This window comes from Danio aesculapii, chromosome 22 (assembly GCF_903798145.1).
Source record: "Danio aesculapii chromosome 22, fDanAes4.1, whole genome shotgun sequence".
NCBI lineage: Eukaryota > Metazoa > Chordata > Actinopteri > Cypriniformes > Danionidae > Danio > Danio aesculapii.
This window is the reverse complement of record NC_079456.1, coordinates 20,845,111-20,860,816: the sequence shown is the minus strand read 5'-3', so window position 1 is coordinate 20,860,816 and position 15,706 is coordinate 20,845,111. Positions and strand designations below refer to the sequence as shown.

At 38.5% G+C, this 15,706-nt stretch overlaps 1 protein-coding gene across 4 annotated transcripts in view; it reads left to right on the top strand.

Annotated features, from left to right (window-relative positions):
* The first annotated feature begins 457 nt into the window (after window positions 1-457).
* tcf3b (transcription factor 3b) overlaps window positions 458-15,706 on the top strand; it is a 31,657-nt gene continuing 16,408 nt past the window's right edge. For 3 of the 4 annotated variants that reach the window (XM_056447290.1, XM_056447291.1, XM_056447288.1), the window contains exons 1-13: window positions 458-963; window positions 4,323-4,524; window positions 5,510-5,581; window positions 11,231-11,292; window positions 11,375-11,444; window positions 11,545-11,585; window positions 11,692-11,824; window positions 11,913-11,962; window positions 14,237-14,336; window positions 14,602-14,738; window positions 14,831-14,927; window positions 15,188-15,246; window positions 15,408-15,486. In XM_056447290.1, the coding sequence (XP_056303265.1) occupies window positions 11,233-11,292; window positions 11,375-11,444; window positions 11,545-11,585; window positions 11,692-11,824; window positions 11,913-11,962; window positions 14,237-14,336; window positions 14,602-14,738; window positions 14,831-14,927; window positions 15,188-15,246; window positions 15,408-15,486 (826 nt within the window). In that variant the 5' untranslated portion in view covers window positions 458-963; window positions 4,323-4,524; window positions 5,510-5,581; window positions 11,231-11,232. The remainder of the gene's footprint in view (window positions 964-4,322; window positions 4,525-5,509; window positions 5,582-11,230; window positions 11,293-11,374; window positions 11,445-11,544; window positions 11,586-11,691; window positions 11,825-11,912; window positions 11,963-14,236; window positions 14,337-14,601; window positions 14,739-14,830; window positions 14,928-15,187; window positions 15,247-15,407; window positions 15,487-15,706) is intronic. The other variant, XM_056447289.1, reaches the window with a different exon arrangement.

Sequence of the window (15,706 nt, the reverse complement as noted above, 5' to 3'; positions counted from 1 at the left end):
TTCCTGTGTCCTAAGATTGAGTTACAGTAGTGTACTTTTCCTATACAAACCGAAAGAGTAAACTCCTAGGCCGTCCCACAAATCATTTTAGGTTACAATTGTCAAGTAACCGAAAAAAATGCGTGTAAGTACATGAAAACGCGTCAAATTATGAACACTCTAACCAATGTTTCACCCGATAAAACGAGCGGGGCGTCCACGTTAACCAGACTAATAAAATGATGTCACCGCAGGCTGTGCTCTAGCCCCCTTCAGTCAGCCTCACTGAACACACAGCGTTCGTCACAAAAGGGGCGGGTCTAGAGTGAAAATACGCATGGCTATTGGCCATTCTAACTGCCTGTCACTTTCTGTCGGCTGGTATTTGGCTACTAATGTGCGGGTTTATCTCTCCATCTCTTGCAGCTCTTGTATAAATGCCGCTCACTTTTCTTCCATCGGCCTCCGCCGGAATTATAGTTCCTATTATCAATTCTCCTTTTCCCTTAAAGCCGATCTATTTCAGTCTTGACTGACAAACTGACCAATAACCGCTGTGTGGTGTCCCGACTCATCAGTGCATTTTAATCCGTAGGACCTTGTCGAAAAAAACTCTTGACTCCCCTGGGCACATGAAACTGGACACCCGAGCGTTTGAGGCCCCTCTTTCCATGCGGAGGAATACATTGTTGCTGCTCACAATGTGGATGGAGGTGGTCAAGATGTCTACTAGAAGAATGAATTCACCTCAATTGTAACAACATAAAGGAAGTCGTGGCGCGGGATTGTTTGGATACAGACCTGCAACATTGTATTTATGACGTTGGTGTTTTGGAGGAGGATGTCAAAGGAGAAATAACACATTGTTGCGCCTATCAGCCTTTAATGCGCCGTGCTTCAAATTCTTTCAAGTTTTATGGTTTTTCCCTGCGAGGCTGAACCTTTCTTTTTTACTACTGGATGTAAGACAACTGAGAAACTGAGGTAAGGCTTTTTGCCTGTTTGTGGTGTTTTATCGGGTTACTAAGTTGAATAATTAGGTCTTGTATTTACATCAGAGAAGTCACATAATTGCATGTTGAAGTTCCATTTAGCAAGTTTTTGGGATGTCTGCTTATGGAAGTGGGGGGATGTAGAGGTTTTTTTTTTTTTTTTTTTTTTTTGCTAGTGACTGTGGTGGTGGGTGGGAAGTCCTGCCCAGTTTTGTGCTGGTGGGTCTTTAACCCAGTTTATCCTCACCGAAATGACTCCTTTGTCCTTTTATTCAAAGTAAGGATTAGTTTTGTGTGGCGGCTTATGAGTTTAACTGTCTGGTTAAGAGTGAGAGCTGTCAGTGTAAATTAAATGTACAAATTGCCAGCGATTGAAAGTTACTTTAATTTGTTGGACTTGTTAAACTACCTATTAGACTTACGCAGCGAGTTGAGTGTGGTGTAGTATCCATGTTTGCTTTTCACGCTGAATTCGGTTACTTTGTTAAATATTTTTTGGCAGGAAATTCCTCGTGCCCCTCACCCCACTCGCCTTCATCAAATCGCGAGTCTCTTGAGGAAAAGTTGACATTTTTGTCGCGGCACTTTATTAACTTTAGCTTTATCCCAAGCTAAGCTTGTGCGTTTATCGCTCAACACATGAATAATCGAGAATTATCGGCTCGACGTCTGGTTAATATTAATAATTGCCCATAATATTATCAAAATGATGTGCGCGCGATCGATGTGGCCTTATCGCTTTTCGAAATGCTTAGCTATCGGAATACAATAAGTTTACAACTGAGAATAATATTGACCATTGTTCATGTCTGGGTAAAGCTTAGCCGTACTTGCACAAAGAAAGGGACGTGACTAAACACTAGTTTAAATCCGTCGTCTCACGTTCAGTATTTGAAATGGATTTTAAATAGACGTTTTCGCGGTGTATTTCTTGTCCTTTTATTCATAACGTGGATTATTTCGGGCCCATTAATTTGGTGGTTAGTGGTAACACTGTTGCGCTCTATTACAACTAACCACCAATGGCTGCAGTGATACCAGGCTAAGATACGATGTATCTTGTGATAACGAAATACGTTTTATACACGCGTGTTTTGCCTGGTTTTCGTTGTCACCTCATCTTTTTCTCTTTACGATGTGTGTGTGTGTGTGTGTGTGTGTGTGTGTGTGTGTGTGTGATATAAACCTTCACAGTTAAGGGAAATGTGTTGTGTGGAGGAACGATTCGTATAGTTTCTTAACAATAAATTTTAATGAATGTATTGTTATTGTATAATGTATTGTTATGTATTACAATACATTTTAATATTTATTTTGTAAAATAAATAGCTGCATATTAGCATTTATGATGTGTTCACATAGATGCCTTTTTAACTGACTTTTAGATGCATCATAAATGCTTTTTTTGCCTCAAATGAAATGCAATTAGTAAACAAACATACAAACAAACAAAAAAGGCAAGCCACTTACTACAACGTCAAGGCCTAGCTTGTGCACGTTGTCATACTAACAGCCAGTCAAGTCCTGGCTTCATTTAAAAATCAAACTAAACGAAAGATATAAACGAAACATTGGGGGTCAATAAACTATACTTATTTCATGAAAGCCCAAATGATATTAGTTGTTTTGATCCACCACACAGAACCGGTTCATAGGAGTCATTCGTTCTAAAATAGAATTACACTGGTGTTCTGTATTTTGAATTGCTTAAAAGAATCGGCTCATAGAGTCATTAGTTCAGAATGGTCGGCTTTATACGTTTCAATGACTCAATTAATAACAGTAATTCTATCAGATTCGAAAAGAACTGCACGTCATAAATAATTCCATTTCATAAAAATGTAAAAAAGATGTTTAACGGTTTCTAACCCTTCACACACGACAACCAGCTGGGCATTTCATATCAGTTAAAACCAATTCATGTGTGTTGTATCTGAAACAATACACAATAATCTCGCAATATTATAACATTTATTTCGCCGTGTTGTTTAGCTTTTTGGGGGGGTTGGCATAGACTTAAGGGGATTTTAGGGCCCTCTGTTTCTTTATTGTTTTCTTACTGAGGGACCACTTTGTATTTTTCATTTAGCTGTTTTTGTTTGAGAGTCAAAAAGCAGCGGGGAATAAAATGTACTTGCAAGGTGTAAAAACACTTTTATTTTAGCTATTGGCTTGCGATAGTGTTATAATCAGGCAGTTGAGGAAAAACTAATGGCTAATAAAAAGGACTGCTAAAGTACACCACCTGTTGGCATATAATAGCATACATGACGACTTAAGATGCCTCTGAGAAAAAGTTTTTAAGCAATCTCATTGTGTTAGAGCAACTATTAAACCTTTCATTTCCATTGAAGTTTGTTGAAATCTTTTCCACCTTGTTTCATGGTATCCTTTAATGCAAACAACTGGCCAGATAACTATGAATCAAACAGGGGATGGAGATGTTCAATAAGTTAAGAACATTGATTTGCATGTTCCATGTGCAGCTATCAGGGTTTCATGGAAACTTATTGACTGGTTAAAAATATTTAGTTTCACTGCTGTCCTGATGTTGTGTAACAGTGATATTAATAAGAGTACTATTTGATAGATTATCTGGATGTATTTTTTTTAATAGCCATATTGTTGTATCATTACTAATTGTAGTGTGTAATACTGAATGTCAACACCAAGTTAGTTATTAGTAGGCCCAGACGGAATCTGAGCATGCATAAATCCACAGAATACTCAGCAGTTTTTTTGAGCCCATCATTAATAATTTTATTTTTTTTGTTAAAATGTTTATGTATGTATTAATTTTGGTTAATTTTATGGAATAATATGCATTTGTTTCGATTATTTATGAAATATACAATATGCAAAGTAATATTTTCTGTTATTTTTATTTTTTTTAACCAAACAAGTGGTTCTAATTGGATTTGCATTGTAAAACCTTAAATAAATATTAAGTAGTTATATATTTTTTTTACTTTTCAGCTTCTGTATGCTCAAAAGAATTCTGCATAAATACACAATTTTTCATAAATAGCAAATAAAATCCGCAGTTTCTGTCTGGGCCTAGTTATTAGGCAAGTTTTACATTTTAAGATTGAATTTTTGGCCATATATATAGTAACTTGGCACTAGTGTTTTGTGAAATCTCCTAAACCAATGCATAGTTAATTCAATTTTGTCAAATTAAATGTGGGTCATGAAAATGCTGGTAACACTCTTTTAAGGATGAAAAAGTACAATGCACGTCCACTGCTATCTACAATTCCATAGGATGAAACTCCGCTTGCTGTTCATCACTGCTTTTCCCATTTATCTGGCCTTTTGATAGCTCAACCCATCTGTGGTTTTCTCCTGCAGGGTTCTTTAAAAAACCGAGGGTATGAACGAGCCACACCAGAGAATGGCTACAGTGGAAACAGATAAGGAACTCAGTGACCTGTTGGATTTCAGTGCGGTAAGGAAGTGTCACTGATCTGGACAAAAACTCTCTCGTAAAGAACTGCTTTATGATTTCGAATTGCATCATTCTCTTCCACAAAACTTGACCTTGTAGTCAGAGGTAAGCCGTTTTTCTTTGGGACTGATCGAATGTAATGTCACAATGCTGATTGTATGAGAGTGCTGTTGTCGGCTATAAACCTTATAATGGATCATTAAATCAGATGCAATCCTCCGACTTTGGTCCTGTTCTGCCATTTGAAATGTCTTTGGCATAATAACCATTCGCTCAATCTTCTCTAATTTTAGCATCTCTGTATTTTTTTCCCCTCCTTATCCCTCCATTTGTTGTTCTTATTTCACCTGTTTTTAAAATGTGATTATTCTTGGCGGTCATGCCATCCTAAAGAGCATTAAAAAAAGCAGCGAAAATAAAAATGTTAATCGCTTGATTCATTGAACGGCCCAACCATGCTTAATTTATTGCATTGGAAAATTGCCATCTACTGAAGCAGTGAATCAATTATGACAATACATTGATAATCAGACGTGCCAGACCAAATGCATTATGATCTTACATCTAATTACAAATTGTTGATGGTTTAGTTACTCCGTCGCACTGCATTCATTTTCCAGCTTTGAACCTTTGGTGAAAATCAAAGGATTTGCAGATTATGCATTCAGGATCTTTCTCGAGGTGTTGCACGTTGTGAAAAATGTCTACCACACCAGAAAGTCCCTCCCATGCACCATGCAAGGCTAGCGCTGTTGCTGCTAACAGGTTTCTCTTTGCACATCAAAAACAGAGAGACACCATCTAGCCACGTAAACTGGTCCTCTTCAGCCCTGTTTTGCTTCTGTGAAATGCTGAATTCTTTGTAGTACAAGACAAGGATGCATCTTGAAAGTGCCATGCTAGTTAGTTACTTTCATTTAATGGGTTAACTTTGGAGAAGATGACGTGACTTTTGGCATTAAACTTTGCTGAATGTCACAAACTGTGAATTCCAAGTAATGCTGTGGAATCGATCGACCTTGTTTGGACGCGAATTTGTCGTAATATGCTCTTATGCTTCAACTCGACTTCTGAATCTTCTCTGTCGCAGATGTTTGCCCCCCTGTCGCCAATGGGAAGAACAGACCAACCACACTTGCTAGCAGTCAATTTGGTGGTACCGGTAAGTCTTTGCTATTAAATAATACAATAATAAAAATGTGTCACATTTGTGGATTTTATGAGTTTAAATGGGTGCTCTTTGTAGCTGTGTTTGGGCTAGTTGCTAAGTGCTCACTCCTCTCAACAGAGGAAAAAGACATGCTTCTTCTTGTTTTCTTAACCCCCTCTTTTATGAATACACCATAGTGTATCCAAAGTCAAAGCCTCGGGGCAGTTTGGATCTCTTGAACCGGTTGTTGAGTTGAAGCACCTTTGCACAAACTTGTACATCGTAAAAACTTTGTTAGGTCAAGTGGAGGAAGTGATTGCTCTTCATAATCATATTTTGGTCCAGAAGCCCAAACAATTGTCAAAAGTCTGTATTTTGCTTTGTTTGTCATCTCTTTTTTTCGTCTTTATAACCCAGTTGCACATCCCACTCTCATTGTTATTTTTGCTCCCATTGTGGCTCGTGTTGCTTCAGTTAAGATTGTTTTAGAAGTTGTCAAAGGCTCATACGTTTCTCTTTAAGGCTTCCAGTCTGTCGTCTGTCTGTCTCCCAATCGACACTCCAAACATTACCCTTGAATAAGAACAATCTGAGAACAAAGACTTAAATAAAGGCCTTACGGTCTCCAAACGATTCCCCCACCCCACCGCGTAAAACACTCCTCCCCCCCCACAAGAAAACACTTTCTCCCCTGCCAACTGACAGGAAATGGACCCACTCTGAAACAAAGCTCTCTCATACCTCCCCCACCACCCCGCAGGAGGCCCGCATGAAAACAGCAAAAGAAACACTGTGAAAGATCACCAGCTTCCATCTCGGTCTGTGGCGGCCTGAAGTGCCAATTACATAGCAGGGCCAAGCTAATGTCTCAGTTTGAGATTTTTATTGCGAGTGCTACCTGACACCGAGGTGACCCCGACTCTTAAATCTGTCACTTGTGAGATGCTTCGAGAAGGTCTTCACATCCGTCAACATAAACCTTAGCCTGTGAACTGCGTATAACAGGATATGACATGTTAGATAACTATTGAGAAACTAAGGTTGGAGGGATGGTTCACTTTTAAGGTAACCATTAAAAGAATTCCGTTTAAGTGCTGTAAGCCTCATTTGATGACATGTCCTCGATCACAACAGAAGAAAAAGTTTCTCGGTTCTTTTTGAAAGAAACACCTTGAGGGTTTAAAACCACTTGGTGTATTATTTGAGCTGTAAAGCTGTCGTTTTGTGTTGAGAATACAGTTCCAGACAGATTAACCTTTAGTTTGAGTGTAATTTATGTGTTTGAGAGTTTAAAATTATATTCAGTTTAAAAAGATTGCAGAGTTTAATCAAATTATACTGGTTCTTAATAGGAATTGCAAGTATTTGTTGACAAGCATTTGCGTCTTCCCTCAATCTCAATAGTTGTTACCGTTTATTACGTTATCTTGATCTCTTTTTGTTGTATTTTACTTTTAAAGTTATAAGTAAGCCCACATGGAATCTGTGCGCGCAGAAATCTGCAGATTTTTAGCCCATCAATAGCTATGTTTCCATCCGAAAATACAAATTAACTTTATGCACAAAACCAGATTATTGCATAAACGATGTGTGAATAAAGCAGCGTTTCCATCCAATAAGTCAAATCGAACAAAATCGTCACTTCCTGATTATTTGGCGCCAAATATCAACAGTAAAAACCAAATCTTGATTCTGTAGGTGATTAGTAATATAATAACACTAATACTGAAATGGTTAAGGTGTTTTAGAATGTCCAAAACAACATTTCAGATGTTTTACAAAGTGCTCAACCTGCTGTTTTGTCCATTTGCACATTTTTATCATCACATGATCTCTTATAACAAGTCACATGATTTTTTTTAATGCGCATGCTGGAATTTGTATGGTAAAAGTGTTACCACTGTAGTTTATGCGCATCTTTACTTCTTGAATAAAAAGTTTACTCCGTTATGCATGTAAGTTTTTTTTTTTTATGCGCATTTTCAAAATTGATGCGCATCTTGGCATTTCCATCCATCGTTTTTTTTTTTTTGCGCATATCCAAAATGCACATAAAAATAGGTGGATGGTAACGTAGCTATTGAGTCTTTGTATTTACGTGTGTAAATTTAGGATTAGGCTGATAAACGATATTATATTGAATCCGGATAAAATGTATGTTATTAACTCTGGACAAGCTCTGGACTTTTTTACTTTATGCTGATCTAAAAGCCAATCGCATGACAGAAATGTGCATCTATGGGAATCTAAAAGTGTGTTCATATTAGAAATGTACTGAATTTTCAGCCACCGAAAATTTATCGGCAGAAAATATGTTATGCCATTTAATGAAGCCTTTAATTTTTGTGGCTTCAGTCATTGTTGGGTACTCTTTTAAATCTGGAAGTATTAACAACTTCTATCGAAATGTGTATATATAGTTATCGTTCAATATGGAAAATAATTATCGAGTGCATTTTTGCCATATCGCTCAGCCCTATGTAAATTTATATTTATTCAGTTTTTAAATTCATTTTACTAATATTATTGTGTAGTTAATGATACTCCTAAAATCATTCCTCATAAATCCACTGATTTTCTTACAAAATTCTCCACAGAAATATCAAAAAGTTCACAGATTCTGTCTGGCTCTGGTCATAAGTGACGAATTATAATTTTTTCTGTGGCTACATACCAGAAATGCTGCTTTATCGAACCCAAAAATGAAAATTGTTTACTCTCACTTCACTTGTTCAAAACCCATTTGAGTTTCTCTCCTGTGTTGCAGTAGTAGTAGTAGTAGTAGTTAGGGATGCAACGATTAACAGATTTCACTATTAACCGTGTTTTACTTCGTCATGGTTAATTAATCATAAAGTCGTCTCAACACTGCGTTCTGCATGGAACTAAACTGCTGCAACTAAACAAAGTTATGCCAACTGTGCGCTACTTCAAAATTCAGAGCTTGTACACTATACTCACACACATTGGATTAAAGGCTCATTTTAACTATGGCTGAGGCTATTACTAAATACCATATTACCAGTTTTTTGACTGCGCTAGTTCGTTATTTCCAATAGAGGTGTGCGGCTTGTGCGTGCATATTGGTTAACTAGTTTAAAGGGAAATACTTTATATGTAGCTTAGATTTACACTAGACTGATACTATTTTATTTTTGTATTTATTTTATTTATTTATTCATTGTTTTGTCATTTATATTCAGTGTAAAATTATTACTTATGTCTAAATGCCAAAAATGTTTTTCACTTATTTTTGAAGTCCGATGAGAAATGGACTATTGTTCGTTTTTTTTTTTATTATTGTTTTGTGCTGTCATAATTGATTACTAAGCAGCAATAAATAACACTTTAAAATATAAGGAGTTTTCTCTTATGATTTACTAAACTAGTAGTGTTTTTTTTTTTAATCAATGAATGCATAATAATCGTGATAACCGTGATTACTCCTCAGACTATAATTATACAACCAAAATCTGTAACTGTTGCATTCCTACTAGTAGTGAAGTAAACTTCATTGTCCTTGACAGGAAATTTGTTATGAGCATCACCATATTGCTGAAGACATTCCATAAAAACAAACAATACAAAATACAGCAGTTACAGTAATTATAATGCTAATTGAGATAAACTCTTGTTAAATAAACCCACTGAAACAGATACAAAGGATTTCTTAAATCGGTTCAACCTACAATTAAGAACTCTATATCTCCCCAGAGGGAAGCAGTTCATAATATGGAAACGAAAATGAGTGTTGAACACAAAAGAAGCTATTTTGGAAAATGCTGGATGCTTTGACTTCCATAGTTAATTGGAAGTAACTGGGTGCTCGTAAACGGCATTCTTAAAAATATCTTTTGTGTTCAACACAAGAACGAAACATGAGGGGAGTAAATAAGATAATTTTCATTTTGAGTGAATCATCCCATTGAAGATCACATAATATAAGTTGTGATTATAAGTTGAACAATTCCCCAAATTTTTTAGCGTTAAATTGCGATTAGCAAGGACCTAAACTTCTGACCGTCCCCCACGGTTCAGGCAAAAAATCCACAAAGTAAGTACATGTTTAAAGTAAGCAGTGGCCTTCAGAAGTGCATCTGTTCCTCAAGACAAAAGTGCTCGGAAGGGTGCTAATTGCATTAAAGCATTTCCTCCCCCATCTTTGGGCATAGCTGTGGTGTTTGTGGGGATTTTTTTTTTTTTTTTGCATAGGAGGACTTCACCAGGCGTCCTCTCGCTCACCTCCACAGCTGCCCAACACGTCACCCATTGAGGACAGCGTTAGGACAGGACAGAGCCCATTTCCCCCATCACACCCCTAACATGGAAGCACATTCTTTCTCTCTCTCTCTCACACACGCATACACACACACCTCGGGACTTTATGACTTCACTTTTGATATCTGCTGCGATCTGAACTTGAATAATGCCATGCTGTGTAGTTGATGTATTTGAAGGAGTGTATAAAGGAAATGATCTTTCCTCAATGCAGGAAATGGAATCGGTTCCTGCTTGACTGAATGTCATATTTGTCTCAGTAGAATTGCATTTTGATGGGTTCCAGCTTACAAAAAAACAAACATAAATGCATCCACAAACAAAGCTAGTCCATATAGACAAAGCCAAATTTGCCAGAATAAGCACCCGTTTGGTTCGCTAATGTGGTCATTCATTTTAAAAATACAGTCCTACTGACAAATTCAATTCAAAGCCATTCGCCATGTTAAACATCTTATGTGCTTCTTGTGCATCTGAATCTGTATCTCTGCCACTTCATTTTCCCCACATAAGATGATTCTGCCAGGGAGATTCTTTCACTCACTCAGTCAGTGCCCACTTCATTTCCCATGCTGCCTGCGTGGGCTCCATAGATCACGGCTGTCAGCGTGGATGTCGCTATTTGCTCTGCTTTGTTAGCTTCATCACTCATGCTCAGCCTTCAGTGGCCGCTCTGGCTGAGACCCCCTCTTCTCTCACACATTTTTAATTAGACCTCCAAAAAAATCAAAAGGAGAATATGAATATTCATAAACCAACTGCATTAATATGCACAATTATGCAAATCAGCACGCAATTAAGCCATGTGTCTTTGGAGAGCTTTGCATTAAGGCATAAGACAGGAGGCAGAGGGGAATGCTTTATGAGGAATTTCTGCTTCAGTACACTTTGAAACATTCCCGCAATATTTTTGAATATCCATATTTCTACATACAAATATATTGATGCTAGAGAGGGAAAACCTTTTTAACGCTTTACATCCTGTAGGTCCATGTACTGAGACCTGTGTTGTCCCTGTGGGTCTCCTTTCCCAATTGTACAATGATGCTAATTTCGCAATTCTTTGATCAGCCTGTTTTTGTTCTGCTTGCCGTGATACACCCCCCCCCCCCCCCCAACTTGTCTTAATGAGATCCAGTGACTGAATGAATGCTCCCTTTATGGTCAGTGATGTTGAAGCTTGCTGAATGACATGGATATTAGTGTGGTGTGATGGTTTTGGATTAGATCCAGAAGCTGTCCGACAAGCACCGAGAACCAGCCGGCAAATGTCCGATGGCCTTAATGCATGAACGGAGTATTAAGAAGGATCTTGATTTGAAGGTTTAGCACATGCCAAAATTGCAGATTTGGTCTGACAACTTGTGATCAATTGGTTTGCAGGAATGGAAGAACGCAGTAGTCCTTGGGCTGCCGGAGATCAAAACAGTCCATCTTTTAACCAGGTACTGGTAGAACCTAATGCCTTGTTGGCCACCTAATGGTGTTGCCGAGGCATGTTTTATAGTTTTGTCTTGGCTTTTCCAGAACTATGGAGAGGGCCCACATTATGAGCATGAAGGACTATCCTCCCCATTCCTTGGGACAGGGATTAGTGGTAAGTTTTGCTAATGTTTAGTTGAAATTTTTTTACTTTATTTGAAATGCTCAAGTGTTGAGATATTGTTTATAACATCCTCCATTCTTTAAACTTGTAGGTAAAAATGAAAGAGGTCCTTACTCTTCCTTTGGAGGGCAGGTAAGTTCAATAAAGCCAAATTAATCTTTTTAAAGGCTTCGGGTGACTTGCTAGACACTCTCCTCTAACATTTAACTGATATCCACCATCCTGTTGTTCCCTACAGCCGGGATTCCTGCCCTCAGACATTGCCATACCTTCTGCAGATGCCATGTCCCCATCTGGATTGAAGTCTGGCTCACAGTTTTACCCATCATACGCAAACAATCCCCGGAGACGCCCCTCAGATGGAGGCATGGGTAAAGAATTTACAACATTAACTTGACTTGCATCGGATCTGTAAATATTAAATGAAAGAGTACTACATCTTTTAAAATATTTTTACAGATCCCCAACCACAAAAAAAGATCAGGAAGCCACCAGGACTGCCATCTTCCGTGAGTGACCTTTCATTCTTATTTGCTTCCATCATAATTCTTTAATTACAACCTTGAATCTAAGACCAGAATTGTCAGGGATTACATAAGGAAGGTCACTGCCAAATGATTAATTGAATCTGAATAAAAGTTAGTATTTACAAACTTACACAATATATGAGTGTGGTTTCGGTGTATATAAATATAAACATGCATAAAGGTATTTACATTTAGTATTTAGCAGCTGTGTTTTACCAAAATGTAGGATAATAGAAGGTCTTTAGAGAGCAGCGATTATATAAATGTCAAAAAAGACATGTTGATTTAGCTAATTAAAAAAATAAAAAAATACAATACATATGCACAGTAATCATATATTATGTAATTACAAACTTTATATTTTAAATGCTGTTTAATAAATCGATAGCACTGCTTTTGGTGTTTCTTAATGTTTTTAGTAATTAATTATTACTAATTAGTAATTAGTATGCTGGAAGATGGCCTACCAACAGTACAATTGTACATTTTGACATTGGATTAGGCTTAGTATAATTCTAATACAGTGACATGAACGCAAAAGAAAAAATAAAAAGGTTCTACTGCTGTCAATAGATTAGCTAGCATTGAAGACACATCCTTCCAAAAACATTCCTGTGAAAAGTCCTTTGATTAAACAGACTGTATGCATTTTCATTTGCGTCAAAATAAAGAGATGTCAGCCATGACTAAGGTCCATAATCTTTTTAAACCTTTGACCATTCCAAGTTGACGTTAACTTAAGCAAACATGAAAGCAGCCATACCCGATTCCAAACTACTTCCTTTGAGTCATGGGAGAAGCGTAACTGTTGTTCATAGCTAATCCACATTAGCTCAACACTTTGCCCTCCTAAGCCCTCTTCCCAAACACGATCCTTCAGATTTGCCCATGCTAGACCTTATCCTCCCCCTCTGCACAAGTGACCCAGTTGTGATTCCTTGCACCTCCCTCCATCTCTCTCTCTCTCTCTCTCTCTCTCTCTCTCTCTCTCTCTCTCTCTCTCTCTCTCTCTCTCTCTCTCTCCTCTCTCTCTTTCTCTCTCTCTTGTCTTAGCTCAGATTAATGGCTGCTGATGAGCCAGGGTTCTAACTCCTGCTGAATCCCACTCTACGTCTCAGTATAACTTCCTCCTGTGCCACCACAGCATTATAATACCCTAATGATCCTGCTGATGCTCACCTGCTACCTTTAGCATGCTTTTCAGTGCTTTTTCAGTTTTTTTTGTTTAAATCCAACTTTAGCAAAACACTAAATCATATTGATCCTTAACTTGCCTAGACTTGCCTTGATCTTTTCAAGTGCATCAACAAATCATTGTGAGGATGTGTTTCCTGGTGAACTTCAGAGAAGAGGGCTATTTGCAGTTTTTTTTTTGTCTTCCCCTCCCTCATTTGTTCTTTTATGTGGTTTCCACATAATCGACTAGTCTATTTTGCTCCACTCCTACCACTTCTTCAGCAAGACCTCTCCCCCCACTGTTCTCACCCCTCCCCTATTCAGCCCAGCTGCCTGTGGAGTTGGACGAGCTCCAGGAGTAGGCAGATGGCTCTGTAATTAGAAGTGCATCTCTCCATTCCCATCCCACTTCTCCCTGTTAAATCAAATTACAGGCAAAAGAGAAATATCGCTTTGCTGGATTTGTATTCTCCGCTGGCCCGAGACCCACCCGCCCGCTGGCGCCCTCCCTCCCTCCCAAACACTCGCTCATGTATGCGCACATACAAACAAACATACAAATCATACATGTTAAAACATGTTTGTTAGATGGAGGTATGCCTAACGGCTCCTGAATTCACATGAATAACTGATCTATTCGGTTCCATTTTAGGCTTCCTATGTTAGTGTCATTCATTTATATAATAGTTTAGAGTTTTAGCAAGTACTATTTCACCGTTACGGAATATGTCATAACCTAGTGTGCCTGGTTTGATTTGGACTCTATCTTAGTGATGGTGCACCCTGTAGTTGTCCTCTCTCTCCGTTTTTGGCTCATGGGAGTGCAAGAGGAAGCGCCGACTGTGCCATGAGATGGCCGTGGCGCATTTCCCAGCATGCTCTGTTCTCTGCCTCTGCCACTTTATCTGAGGGGGCACTATGGAAACACGCGCACACGTCATTTGTACCAAAAAATCACAAAGTATTGCCAACAACATGGGCTCCATACCAGTTGTACATTCATGTGCAACCTTTCCTTTGCTTGTTACTATGAATGCCATGTTTCTTAATGTCCTTCGTTTTCCTTGTTTATAAACGCAGGTTTATGCTGCCACCTCTGGTGATGACTATATTCGTGACGGTGCCACTTACCCGGGCTCCAAACCTGGCTCTGTGTACCCAGGATCTTTTTACATGCAAGGTGTGTACACGGGGAGTTAAAGAATCATTGGCACATCCAAAATTCCAAGCCGTAGTGTGATGCTAATATTAATGTGTACATATTTTGTTCACGCAGGCTTGTTTGCAAACAGATTAGTAGTGACTAAGCAATTATCTTGTTGTTTTGTTTGTTTGATTTGAAATTAGAAGCATACACAAAGACAAATGTTTCTGTGGATGGCACATCCACGCAAGTTCTTGTGCTGATTGGTATTGATCCCTCCCATCTGCCTTTGTGTTCGCAGAGGGCCTACACTCATCTTCGGATCCCTGGGCCCCTTCCGGATCCTTAGGCCAGTCGGGATACACGGCAATGCTGGCGAATTCGCCACACATAAATCAACCAGCCTCCTTTTCGGCGATAAACCCACAAGACAGGATGGTATGTCTTGTGAAGGTCTTGGAGAAGGGTCTAAATTGTGATTTGTTTATGAAGCTCTGGTCACGGTGTTATTTTCTTCTTTTACTGCACAGAACTATCCTTTGCATGGAGCAGACGTCAATGGTTTTCATTCAGGCTCTGCAGCCTATAGCCACACATCCTCCATTAATGGATCAGACAGCATTTTGGGTAAATGACCTTTGTCGTTTTTTTTAATTGTATGTCCTCTACATTGTGTAATGAGCTTGTAATTGGATTCAGATCGGATCTTGAAGTGGAGTCATCTTGTAAAATCATTTTCGAATGAGTCTAAACTTGAACCATAATTTAGAAGATATTGGCCTTCAATATTTCATTTAGACTGTGACTGGTCATTTTTAGAAGTTAGCAAATTGAGCTGACATTGACATAATGAATGAGCTAATAAGTTCTTTCATTCTCTCCAATAGCCAGTAGAGGTACAGTCGCAAGCAGCTCAGGTGACGAGATTGGAAAAGCTCTTGCTTCGGTGAGTGAGCTTTCATTAATCGCCATGAAATATCATTTGGCCATGTGAAGTCTAGGACAGATAGCATTATTCTTATAGTGATGCTTTTCTTATTGGGCATATAGTCAGACGACCAAAGAGCCATCTTACTTATTTTTGTTCAATGTGTTTTTGATTGACAGATCTACCCTTCGGACCACAACAGCAACAACTTCTCTTCCACTCCTTCCACTCCTGTGGGCTCTCCTCAGGGCATTGCAAGTAAGTCAGATATGCTGTCTTATTCTGTCAAAGATAGATCCGGTTCATTAGATCGGCTAGTGTTGAAAGGTGCCAAGACAAATACGCAGAGGAAGAAGGCTAAAGTATCATAAATCATTCTCTTTAGATTGATGGGGTTTGGTGTAGATCGAGAGACAAATGTGAAGCTCTAGAGCGCCATCTGCTGTTTTCATAGTTGCTTGTTTCACGCGCAGACTTT